The sequence below is a fragment of the Neovison vison genome, chromosome 1, assembly GCF_020171115.1.
Source record: "Neovison vison isolate M4711 chromosome 1, ASM_NN_V1, whole genome shotgun sequence".
Classification (NCBI taxonomy): Eukaryota; Metazoa; Chordata; class Mammalia; order Carnivora; family Mustelidae; genus Neogale; species Neogale vison.
The window spans coordinates 71,610,962-71,624,723 of record NC_058091.1 but is presented as its reverse complement, the minus strand read 5'-3'; the positions used below and the strand labels follow the sequence as shown (position 1 = coordinate 71,624,723).

At 37.4% G+C, this 13,762-nt stretch overlaps 1 protein-coding gene across 2 annotated transcripts in view; it reads left to right on the top strand.

Annotated features, from left to right (window-relative positions):
* LAMA2 (laminin subunit alpha 2) overlaps positions 1-13,762 on the top strand; it is a 491,254-nt gene that overhangs the window by 264,770 nt on the left and 212,722 nt on the right. For both annotated transcript variants that reach the window (XM_044249160.1, XM_044249149.1), the window contains exons 23-27: positions 838-981; positions 1,684-1,863; positions 1,971-2,159; positions 2,240-2,373; positions 6,385-6,502. In XM_044249160.1, the coding sequence (XP_044105095.1) occupies positions 838-981; positions 1,684-1,863; positions 1,971-2,159; positions 2,240-2,373; positions 6,385-6,502 (765 nt within the window). The remainder of the gene's footprint in view (positions 1-837; positions 982-1,683; positions 1,864-1,970; positions 2,160-2,239; positions 2,374-6,384; positions 6,503-13,762) is intronic.

Below are 13,762 nucleotides of genomic sequence, written 5' to 3'. Positions count from 1 at the left end.
TAATCCATAATCACTGTACACTGAAAAATATATTTACTGCTGCGGAAGTTCAGTAAAATTTCATCACATATAAACACTGACATAACAAACAGTGACTACGTGCAAAATTCAGCTCATTAATATTGTTAAATGATGTAGAAAAACAGCCAATTAAAAAGGATAAGAGGGATTTTTCCCCCTTAGATATTTCTAAAAATCAGTCCAAGGATAAATGCAGTGAATACTGTGTCAGAGGTATCTTTTCATGAAAAAAGTCTATGCTAGAGGGACGGACAACATAGGAAAATGAAATCCAGAAAGTGATTATTAAAATAGTCTTCCAAATTTAGGGAAATGGCAGCATTTGCCATTGAAGCCTCCAGACAAAACACAAAGTCCAATGCTGTATTATTACATATTATAATTATAAATCGTATTTAATATGCACTTGGTGTACATATATACACTGCAGAATGATAGTTCTATAAGCCTATATTTTAACACCCTGTCTGTTTTTTACAACTTTGTATCACACCACTGGGAATCAATGTCTCTATTTTGCTTTTGAAATTCTCCTGACTCTTTCCTATTGTTCACAGAGGATATTAGGAAATGTGTTGTTTAGATCTTAAAACCAATACACAGTAGCCTCTGCAATGTATTTACGTATAAACAAAGCCCTTTTTAGACTTCTGAAATCCTAACAATGAAATTAACTTAATTACATGTGCCATTTGAGATGTAAGTCTCCTACTCAGTGTTTCTTTTTGGTTAATTAAGAAGAAGCATTACTCATTCTCAAGCTTATTTTTCTCATAATCTCATTATGGACCCTGAGGAACTCTGCTCTCCCTTCAGGTGAATGTAGAAGGCATCCACTGTGATAGGTGCCGGCCGGGCAAATTTGGACTTGATGCCAAGAACCCACTTGGCTGCAGCAACTGCTATTGCTTCGGGGTTACTACCCAGTGCTCTGAAGCAAAAGGACTGATCCGCACGTGGGTGAGTAAGGAGCCGCTGAGCCATGTAATGGTACAATGTCAGTTCCTGCTTGTATCTTTCAGCCAGGCACTGAGGGATAGGATGCAATAGGAAAACAACTACGTAAGCCTTTCCCATGTGCACATTTAGAACTGGGGCCTGTGACATTAGACAGTTGGGATAAATGCCGTTTTTTTTTTTTAAAGTCCTAAAAATAACTCACTTATTGTTGATAAGGAAATAGATGCCGAGGGAGAAAGGAGATGTTGCAACTGAGGCATTATAGTCTAGGGATGGGCAGAAGCTGCATCCTGGAGAGTGAGGGCCCTCCGAGCATGAATGCGGGCACGTGCTAAGGCAGTCACGAAAACCAGAACTTGTTGCACGTTCCCTCGAACCTGCCTTAGAGAATCGCAGCCTTTTAGGGGGGCAGCGTGTTCATTCCTACTCTTGTTTTTCTCTAACTCTTCCCACTTTTAAGTTCTACCTTTTATTAGTGTAAAAGACCAATTTTCGCAGATGTTGTAGTTCTTACTGTGCAAACAAGGCAGAAAGACTCATCCCCTACCCTGGTGGTTCATGTGGCACGAGTTTTGTTTCTCATCAGAACACCTCCTCAGATCAAGAGTGGGGCTACAGAGAGACACACTGTCCCTAACTTGGTTTTCAAGGAGTGCAAAGGATTGGAGCTTAGCCCCCTGCTGTGTTTTGATGCCCTTGTAGGTGACTCTGAAGCCTGAGCAGACCATTCTGCCCCTGGTGGATGAGGCCCTGCAGCACACCACTACCAAAGGCATCGTTTTTCAACACCCAGAGATTGTGGCACACATGGACCTGGTGAGACAGGAACTCCGTTTGGAACCTTATTATTGGAAACTTCCAGAACAGTTTGAAGGAAAGAAGGTAAGGACGAGAATTTTGAAGTCATAGGAGAACAAAGTAAGATATGTTTTGGAATCATGCCATTTGGGGCTTTATCTGACATCTCACTACTCATTTTATCTTGATAGTTGATGGCCTATGGCGGCAAACTCAAGTACGCAATCTATTTTGAAGCTCGGGAAGAGACAGGTTTTTCTACCTATAATCCTCAAGTTATCATTCGAGGTGGTACCCCGACGCATGCTAGAATAATCGTCAGACACATGGCTGCTCCTCTAATTGGCCAACTGACACGGCATGAAATCGAAATGACAGAGGTGAGCTTATTAGTTTGGTGCAAGGATGCCAGTGGTTTTGCGTTTAGTTTCATCAAAGTGGTTTCTTTTCCTATTAACAGAAAGAATGGAAATATTATGGTGATGATCCTCGAATCAGTAGAACGGTGACCCGTGAAGACTTCTTGGATATTATATATGATATTCATTATATTCTTATCAAGGCAACCTATGGAAATATCATGAGACAAAGCAGGTAAACTGTAATAGAATCAAAGTTCAATTCTTATTTTAAAGTCTATAGGTAAGATCAGTAAGACACCTGATGGAAAGATTTAGAAGTGTTTGGTTTGGGAGTGTGATGATAGAGGACAAGTCAAGGATGGCTTTCAGGTCACCTGGCAGAAGAAACTACTGATTCCCACCAACGTAAAATAGGATGAGAGGATGTTTAAGTGGGGAGAAAACATCAAAATTACCTTTGACCGGGAACCTGGGTGGCTCAGTGGGTTAAGCCGCTGCCTTCAGCTCAGATCATGATCTCAGGGTCCTGGGATCGAGTCCCGCATCAGGCTCTCTGCTCAGCGGGGAGCCTGATTCCTCCTCTCTCTCTTCCTGCCTCTCTGCCTACTTGTGATCTCTCTCTGTCAAATAAATAAATAAAATCTTAAAAAAAAAAATTACCTTTGACCTGGTGAGTTTTCGGTGCCAGTCAGAAATTCAGAAGAAAAAGCCCTGCAGAGTAGAGATAGATAACTGTTGTGCTATAAACAGATTACAAGATTGCTGAGAAAGTAACCCCCTTCAACCTTCTGGGGAGCCAGGCAAGGTCAAGTTGGTCTCGTCTTTTCCAACTGTGAGCAATTCTCAAGGTTCATCCCAGTGTGCCCTACAATATTTTCCCTTTCACTGTGCATCATTATGTGGAAAGATTGGGAGTCACACAAAATGAAGAAGAACAGAAGAATAGTAATAATAAATGTGATGTCATGGAAGCCAAAGGATAAGAATATTACAAGGGACTCTAGTTTTCTCTAACCCAAAGAGGCCAATTAAAATGAAGCTTTTGAGACTGACACTTGGGATTACAATGGTGCCATTCATCATACCAATTTCTGTAGAATACTGGAGCAAATCTCAAAGTTTTAAGCTATGAATGAGATACAGCGACACTAAGAGTATGGGTATAGACTATTATTTTCCATGAACAAAAATATAAAAGGGAGGAATGAGATAATAAGGAGTAAACATGTTCACAAACCCTGAGGGAAAGGGGTTTATAGCAAGATATACATCAAAAAGAATAGGATAAAGAAAAAGTAGATAATGGAGAAGCCAGATTTCAACATGAGCACACATGATCATTTTCTAGAGCGGAAGGGACAATTTAACCAATGAGTTAAAATGAGGAATTGCTCACATGTAGCTAAATTTCCTTTATTGGAAGCAGAAAGTTGAGTTCCGACACATGGTCTCACTTTCTCTGGCATGTCAGTTTCGCTATCATTTTCTGCTTGAAAACAGTATTATGTAATAAATTTGTAGATCAGTTTAGAACAAAATAAAACAAAGTAGTTGTGAAGTCCCTTATTGGCAACCAGTGAATATATACATCCCATATTTTGGATGTTTCGACTACACGAAACATAGATTTTTGTTCTTTGTTGCAAAAGATCCATATCGTTCTTCTGATTGTACCATAAGTAGGGACTTTGGGTAAGAGAATAAATCAAAAATCAAAATTCACTTTCAAATTTGTATCTCTTTCATGCTTTTTTCCTATTTCTCACTTCTAAGATTATTTTATGTGAAATAATTTAAAAATAAAGGCATGCATCAAAAATATACTGTCATTAATATCATTAATTATATGAAAATATCAAGTGTAAATCAGGTGGCAGAAGCCAAGGCATGTTTGTATGTCCTGGAAGACAGCAGATAAATTTGTGAGGGTGGAAATAATTATTTTGCAAATTCTTCCATACCACAGTGAGTTTGGTAGCACGTGGAACATTTGGTAAGTGGAACTGATAGAAAATATATTGTCATCCGTTTTTCATGTTACTTTCTTTGCTTCCCTCATACTGATTCCATTTTATGGGGGAAAGACCACCTTTATTTTGGTCTTCCCCCACCCAGCCCCATAAGTCCTTTCTCTTATATGATTCACAGACCTCCCTAAAAAAAATTCTTTGGTTTAAGAGGTCATTTTGTGAAGCTTAAGGATCAATAAATAAATACATCACTTGTTCGAAGCTTAATAAAAATTAAAGCCATTGTCTATCAACAATAAGAATAAAGAAAGCAATGGATCAGCACTTAATTTTCTAATGCAGTAGAATTGTGACAATATATAGTCAAATATAGTGAAATATATATATTTATATATAGCAAATATATAGTCATATATGTGCTTATATATGCATATATATAGTCAACATATAAAAATATATATATAGTCAATATATAGTGAAAAATATATTTGAATCTTTCCTCTAAGATAGTTGGAACATAACCCTGCATCTTTGTTCAGTTACAAATAAAATAGTCTCAGAAGCAGAGCATTTGAGAGTTTTACATGTAGTTTGAGACTTACATAATGTCAATTGCTGACATTGCCTTTTTTTCTTCACTTTTGTCTTCTCTTACATTCAAGGATGTAACAACTTTGCATTTCAGTATTTACTTAAATAGAAGCCTGAGTTAGCCCAAATCCCTGATTCAAGCAAAATAATTGCTCTTTTATCCCCTGAGAAAAACCAGGTGCATTGCAGAAATATCTGTTGTTGACACACAATTCAAGTTTTACTCAGTTTTTTAAATACTCACTAGCCTGTTGTGTGCGTGCGTGTGGGAGAGAAGGGAAGATGATGTTAGCAACTCCTCATGTTATGAAATACCACACGATGCCGACAGAGAGGACTCACGAACAAACCTCAAGTGACCTTCTCACTCCCACAGAGAATCCAGGGGGACATGAAGGTAGAGTCTTCCTTACAGGAGAGGCGTGGTTTGTTTATAGATCAAACAGCTTTGTGAACTAGAAGGAGGGGAGAGTGAAATCTGAATTTTAATTGAACATGTGTTTCATAAAGGCTGGCTGATCTTCAGAGTGCAGATTACAATCTACAAAGTCAGGGTGTGCATTCATAATTCATTGTCAATAAAACCTACCTATGCTTGTTATAAAGTTTATGATTCAAGCTCCTCAAGCTATTGGAGGTGACTTTTGGTGAAGAAAAACTATTCATTTTCTCATTTAAAAGTTTATTTGCAGAACATTTCATGTTACCAGTTAGTCAGTCATGAAATAGTCTGAGTTTATGGACCGCATATATTTTTTAATGCTTCATATCAAGTGAATGTAAAAGGTAACAACATTTTCACTAGGAATATATTTTTTTCAACTATAAGGACCTTCCTACCAATAGGAAGGCTGAGTTAAGTTAGTTGAAGGATTTATTTAATAAAATGAACAAAGTCACTAATCTGAAAGTTTCCTTATCCTTTATCCAGTAAGATCAATATTACTGGATTATCTTCAATCGTTGTTTTCTTTACAGTTTTCTAAAGTTCTTGAAAGGACAGCCAGACTCAAGAGGAAGAAATCGGGCTAGTTCTAAATTAAAAGCAATTTCACTAGTGACCACGGGAGATATTCTAATGGGGAATGACCTTGGTTTGTCTGTTTGAAGGAATATAAATGTCTAATTAATTGCCCATGTCTACCTGAAGCCACTCACATTTTAAAATGTGGGGGAAAAGATCCTTATAATAACTTCTCCACAGGACATCAGACATCTAATTTACTAAACTCCTTATGATTTATGTGAATATTTTGCTAATGTGTAATCCCAGCCTTTGAGGAAGGCAAGATGCAGGGATATGATGTTGCGTGTGAGTCCCTGGATTTAGGCAGCTTGAAAACCATAAGACAGGCTTGAGGTTATTGTCAAAAACCCAAGAGGGGCGCCTGGGTGGCTCAGTGGGTTAAGCCGCTGCCTTCGGCTTGGGTCATGATCTCAGGGTCCTGGGATCGAGTCCCGCATCGGGCTCTCTGCTCAGCAGGGAGCCTGCTTCCCTCTCTCTCTCTGCCTGCCTCCCCATCCACTTGTGATTTCTCTCTGTCAAATAAATAAATAAAATCTTTAAAAAAACAAAACAAAACAAAACAAAAACCCGAGAAGACTCTTTTTGTAGGATTGGGTGTTTACGACATGAGCTTAATTTACTGGTGTGATAATCTAAGTATACTCACTGTTTGCAGGATTTCTGAGATCTCGATGGAGGTAGCCGAACAAGGAGGCATAACAGCGGTGACGCCTCCAGCTCGCTTCATAGAAAGATGTGATTGTCCCCCAGGCTATTCTGGTTTGTCTTGTGAGGTAAGCTGACTACTGCTAACCTGCATAAGCTCAACTCACCTAACCAGCCAAACAGAAATAACTTCCAGAACTATTCTGGGTGCAATCAGTTTTCCTTGTTCATTGCATATCCTTAACCTATTTTTTTTTAAACTTCCACTCACAGCATGAAACACCATGAGCTGAGTATGGTGTTATTGTGACCTAGAAGTAGGAATCACATCTGAAGGGTAATATTTGATGAAAATTAAAAGATTTGTAAAAATACAGAGCTGTTAAGAAATAAGAATGTTTTCATAAGGCACCTTTATTATATCTGAGCCATTTTCTCACCACCTCTTCTGAATGGCTAAAAACATTTAAGCTGCAGTGATTATGAGATAGGATTATATTGGGTTTTGAAAGATTGTTTTTATATGGAACATGACAAAACACAGGCACTGAATAGCAGACTGTTCCCTTCAACATAAGCTTCTCAGAAGGACATGTACTGTTCCCACAATGCCACTATCATCCAGTCGTTATATATTTTTTTAAATTGCTTTTGCTCTCTGAGAGTTTCCCCTGATTATCTTTAAAACTGGCATATTTTCAAGACCTTTATCCTCTGGAAGTCTATTTGACTTTTGCAAATATTAAGTATTAATAGGAAGAATATAATATAGGGGAAAGAAGAATAGATGGGAAACTGGCCTGAGTTGGAATCTTGACTTCACTATCTACCAGGACTGAGACCTTGCACGATTTACTAAAACTCTTTGGGCTTCAGCTGGTAAACCTCCAAGTCCTTTACTGCCATCACACTCGTCCATCTCCTGCAGACCTGTAGTCCTCCCCGAAGTGCAACAACCAAAAGCAGAGGAAGGGCAACCAAGATCTTCTCCAGCCCTGCAGTGGAGATGCCTTCCTGGTAGGCACATTGATTGAGGCCCATGGCATAGCTGGTTAGATATGCTTAATACCTCTCCCACCAGCAGCTGATGAATCATATGAAGACAAAATGAGCTATGGCCCTAGAGCACTATTACAGTAGTAGTCAATGCTGGTTGATGTTAATAGTATTATTGTGGAATAATTAGTTATATATCCATGCACTGATTTCTTTATAGAAAACAGTATGCATCTTTTGTAAACAGGATTTGATGAGTTTTATTGAGTATGGCTCATAAGGCAGGTGATGGCACCAGCTCAAAACTAAAGTAACTTAAAAATAATATAATTTTCTGAGATGTAGCGTGCTACAATGAAAAGAAAAGGAGTTTGGTTTCAGTGACTCCTCCCTAGCTCCATAGCTGGGACAGGGCATTCAGGGTTTGTTACTGGCCCAAGTAAAAACTTGTAGAATCATCATGAGGATTGATTTAAATGAGAACATGTATTGCATGGAGCACTGGGTGTTATACATAAACAATGAATCCTGGAACACTACATCAAAAACTAATGACGTGCTGTATGGTGACTAACATAACATAATAAAAAATAATAATTAAAACAAATATGTGTGTGAAAGCCCTATTATAAACTGAAATGCTATTCAACTTCATTACTGTTATATAAATTCCATGTTGTTCAGAGAACAATTTCATAAGAACAACTGCAAATATCTGTGAAACATACTTGGAATAATTTTATAACTTTGTGGCTGCTCCAAAAGGCAATATTCATATGACTGTGTCTATTTTGATGTAATAAATAATCAAATAATCTACCTCATTTTGAAATCATAACTCCTACCTATACATATAGGCACTTGTACACATACATATCACAGTTAGATGCGTAACAAACCAAAATACGCATATGCACACACAGCGTAGATGTAAACAATGAGACTGTGAATGTGGCTGCCTTTCCAAAGAGCATGAAAGAGTTAAAGGAAGAAGACAGAAAGAATTGAGATTTTTCTACACAAGTGGAATTTTTTCCCAAGAAGCATATGGCTATACCTTTGGTTTACTGTTTGACCTCGGTCAATTCTTTAATTGTTATAGGCCTTCTTTGCTCTATAGTTATCCAATCTATAAAATAATAGGTTGGGTTTGTAGTAAAATTCTCTGGTTCTGCTATATTATTTAGCTATGAAAGGTACTGAGTAAGTAGTCAAGATTGATCTTTAACCATCTTGAAGAGAAAGCTATACCGCAGCTATATTTTTTTCTGCATGTATTTAAAAAGAACACTGTTCATTTACAAATAAAATATGAGTAGAGTAGCAAAGTATTTTAATGCAGTCTGCCTTCCATTCCAGATTTTAAATGTTAAAAACTCTTTTTGCTGTGATTGGTAGGCTTTTTCAATAGCATATTCTAAAACATGCTTTTCCATTAATCTTGGTAATTTTCCATCATTATGTGAAAATACATATTAGCACAAATAAAGAAACTTTAAATGAAGAAGATTAAGAAAACTAGGAACACATACAAACCAGCATCTGCATTGGTGGCTTCACCTATGTCCTGTGAATTTCACTTAAGCTCCTATTTACAGACAATAATTACAGTAATATCCTAGTGTTGAGATTATGGGGATAAAGGCCTATCTCTCATAATAAGGTGCCTGAGGTGTTCTCCACATCCCATTGCTTCTAATCCATTATACATCTTATTTATAATTCATCTTGATTCTAAAGTGTAATTACCCAAGCATAAAATCTAATCATCGAAGCAACAGCTAAGGACAGTTCTGAAATAATACCTCCCATTCCAGTAACATATGCTTTGGGTCTTGAATACACAAAGCAATTCCTTTACAATATTTTTGCCAAATGTATGATATTCTAGAGACATTTGTATTTACAAGCTCTTCATTTCCTGTTTTCACCCAAAATGTGGTTGCAAATAAATAGAATTAAGTGTTAGTTATGGCCAATAATAGCCAATTTGAAGACACTTACCCTTTGCCTGTTACCTGTCATCTCATGATGCTTCGGCATCCTGTTCATTGAGAATGTTAGTTCTAGAAATACGCGTTTATTACAACCTATGATTTAAAGTAAAGATCAGATTACCTTTAGAAGTCAAATAAAGACTCAGTTTTCTTACCACATTTGTTGGTGTGGGAGCCACTGAGATTATAGCCGGTTCTCACCATTGTCTGAGTTCACATGATTGTCCAACTGACTTAAACTGACCTAAACTCAGGTTAGGTTGTATGTAGAACTGGAAATAGTCAGCAGTGAGTATGTGGTTCTGTATAATTAGATCATGTTGATCAAATACTTGCAGATGATCTTTAGATCATATGTTTGCAGTTCAACCTCTCTCTCCTCACCCTCATGTTGTAACAGGGCTTCTGGCTCACCGTTGAATGGCTGTTGTTACTGGGTCACCACTGAGAAGCTGTAACTTTTGGTTAATAAAAAATAATTTTTTATATCTCCCCTAAATGTACACCTATTATCAAGTCATAAAACTCAAAAGACAAAATAGTGAAAATAGACATTTTTTCTTCCATATGCACATTTTTCTTGGGATACCTTTTACCAGTTTTATTATACATGGAAGACCCAAAGATTGCTTTCATGTGCATAAAAATATTAAGGCACATGGTATGGATAAGTAGGCAGACATGGATATTCTGTTACCCAATGCAATGTAAAACAGTTACTGCTGTTTTTATTTTTAGTCTGTCTTCAATGACTGTACTTAAAAAATTATCTGGAATAGAGGCATCTCTGTTGATTTATTGTATGTGAAGCTCTGAACATACCTTACCTTCTTTAATCCTCACAACAAGCTTATGAAAGAAAAACCCAACTTACCGTTTACTGAATGCTTACTGTATCCTGCAAAACACCAAGCACTGAGTATGTATTATGATCCCCATGTTATGGATGAGGAAATGGAAGCCCAGGCAAGTTACAGAAACTACCCACAACCACACAACTAGAAAACAGCAAAACTGCAATTTGAGCACGATTAAGTCTGTTTCAAAAAACCTAGATGGGCTTACATCCTTAACTCTAAGGTTCTCCAACATCTTCATATCCCAGTTGAGGAAACTGAAGCCTGCAGTATTCAACACCTGCATAAAATCATATTAGTAAGTGATAAACAAGAATGAAACTGAGGATTGCCTGATTGTGAAACCCCCATGAGGATATAAGATAGGGTTTCCACAGGCAACAGGCACAAGTGTTGTTCTTGTTAAAGTCTGAGGAGAGAGGTGGGAGATGTTGTGTAACTCTGCACCTGGAGCTGTAGGTTCTCTATTCTCTTTGTCTCCATACTCTCACATTTTTATGCAAATGAGATTTGAACATTTTGATGAAATGCCATATTATGAAAATAAAGATAGAAGGACAGCAGAAGACAATTGCGCTATGAATAACTCTAGCACAAGCAAAGAGAACTTTGTGAAAGTTTGAGTTAGGGAAAAAGGAACAGTGTTTATTTGTTTTTTTTAAATTCTCCATTTGTTTCAGAAAGGATTGTAGCTAGGACTTGAAAAAATGCTATTATCTTTCCTCTTTTTATTCGGACTCAAGCATGATCATTTCATAAATGTTGCCTCAGTTCACTGAGAACATTTGATATTGAAAGACTCAAAAATACCAAAAAGTGGAAAGAATAAATACAAAACAAATCCAAGAAAGGAGGGGATTAAGATGGAATAAATATATCCAATTCCTTTAAAGAGTGTTTTAAGGTTCTAACTCTTGCATTGTCTCTTACTTTGCCAACTTAGGAATCTGATCTACAGTGTTAGCACTAAAAGATTCACAAATCATCGGAGTTAATACACCTGCTCATTTTTCGGGTGGTGAAAACCACATTCTCAATGATGCCATGCAACTTGCCTGTATCCCTTAGAAAAAAGTTAACTTGTAAAATCAAGGCTTCCGTATTCATTTGTGTCACAGTCTGTGTCACAGCCCTTTAAAAGGCACACATTACTCGCAGAGTGAGGCACGTGCCAGTGATTCTCCATTCTGACTGCTTATTACACCCATCTAGGAGTTTTGAAACAAACCCTGACCCTACTCTCTCCCCATTTAGTGAGAATTTCTAGAGGTGGTTGTACCTGCGTGGCTCAGTTGAGCATACGACTCCTGGCTTCCGCTCACGTGGTGATCTCAGGGTCATGGGATCAGGACCCACAGGAGGCTCCTCACCGGATGGGGAGTCTGCTTGAGATTCTCTCTCTCACTCTGCCTTTCCCCACTCTCTCTCTCTCAAATAAATAAATAAAATCTTTTGAAAAAATTAAAAGTTAAAAAAAAAAAAAAAGAATTTCTGGAGGTGGAGTCAGGTGGCTTTTAAAACTCCTCGGATGATTTTATGTGCATCAGGGTTGGGAACCACAGAGACAGGTCTAGAAGCTTCCGTGCAGAGCTCCACTGGGAGCTCAGGTTCAGACTCCTATCACAGGTGCTTTTCTGCTTCATCCTGCTCTCTTTCCTGGGAAGAGTCATGGTAATAAGGGTAATTGGGTGTGTTAGAGTAAACTTCACCTGCCCACTGACCTTCAGATTTCAGTTTATAACACTGAATTATATGTAATTCCTCAATGAAAATTCCTATTTCTGAACTTTATTCTTCCTCTGAGACTTGTTTTTTTTTTTTTTTTTAAATATTATTTATTTATTTATTTGACAGAGAGAGAGAGATCACAAATAGGCAGAGAGGCAGGCAGAGAGAGAGAGGAGGAAGCAGGCTCCCTGCTGAGGAGGGAGCCTGATGCGGGACTCGATCCCAGGACCCTGAGATCATGACCTGAGCCGAAGGCAGCGGCTTAACCCACTGAGCCACCCAGGTTTAAACTTCTTTTTGAGGTATAAAATGGAGCTACAAAAACTCTCTGTGTGATTTTCACGTTTACACACACAGACACAAACACATAGACACACATACACACCAAAGCAAATACACCAGTAAGATAACAATAATTATATAGGTATCCAAGGATGAAATCCAGGTAAAGAAAATCCAGTTTTATTCTTTAATCAGCATATCAAAGAACGGGAGCAACTCATACTGTGAAATATCTCTAAATATACTTTGAGTGGTTTCTTCAGTTTCTTAAATTAATTCCTCAGCCATAATTTCTAGACCTTATTTGGTAACAATAGAGCGATATGAACCTTGATTTTAAATAATATGAATAAATATTAAATATATGTTGAAGTCCACCATAAGACAAATGAGACTCAAAATATTTTGAATACTCTCCCTGACTTTCTTTATCAGCTTGCTCAAAGGGATATTATTTAATCTCATTAAAATTTCTTGTAGGCTGTGATAAAAGCAGAGAGACTCAATTGAATGCTAAATTGAGGTACTTTTGCAGTATCTAAATCAAAATAAGCGAGGGAAGACTGACTATTGATCTTTTTCTTTTTCCAAGGAGCCTTTTTGCAAATACAACTCTGGAGGACCTAGGCCACAACCAAAAGAAAACAGGGGCATTAGGAAGTTCTTAGTGCATATGGTTTTTTCCTGCTTATTCAGCGATCATTCTTCCATCAATGGGAGTAAGATATGCTATTTAAAAAAAAAAAATTCCTACATAGCCAAGATGTTAAAACAGACCCTTTATAAACTTCATTAGGATCTGAGGAACTAAGTCTTACTTCTCACTCATAAATCAAACAATGTCTAATAAATGCAGTAGCTTTGCATATCAAGAGGACTGAGCTTGGAACCAAGACCACTCTCATTACCTCTTCAGGGGCTACAGGCTTCCTTCCTGAAAGCCAGAGATTTTTTTTTTTATACATTTGCATAATAAACCCGAATGAAGATGGAAGTCTTGATTCTGCATATGTCAGCTTTGCCAGCAGTTTTCTGTTTGCTCTAGGATTTTTATTGCAAAATGAAAAAAATAGATCAGGGAAAGATAAATTTTATTGGTGGCCTAATATTCCCAAGACATGAGGATTTTAAGTTTCTTGCTTTTATCGTCTTTAAATTATATCAATATAAAAAATGCAACCATGACACTTTTCTATTTATTTAATACTTCTCTGAGTCTCATTGGACATTAGCTAGTTATCCATCAAGCATAGCAGAAGCAGATTTTAAGTTGTCAAGGACATTGGAATTCTCTCTGTAGTCCAAATGACAATTTTATTAAAAAACAAACCTCTTTCTCAAGAAAAAGACTATTTGAAGCTTTTTCAGATTGAGTGGTATATGTAAATGACAGTTCTCCTTTGCCAAGATCTGAGGTCTAGGATGCCTTCTGTATACGTTAAGAACCACACAGAAATACACATTAGGAATCAAAACTGGTCCTTGTGTTTAGAAGTGATGTTGCCTTTAATTCAGGTAGAAGGAAAGA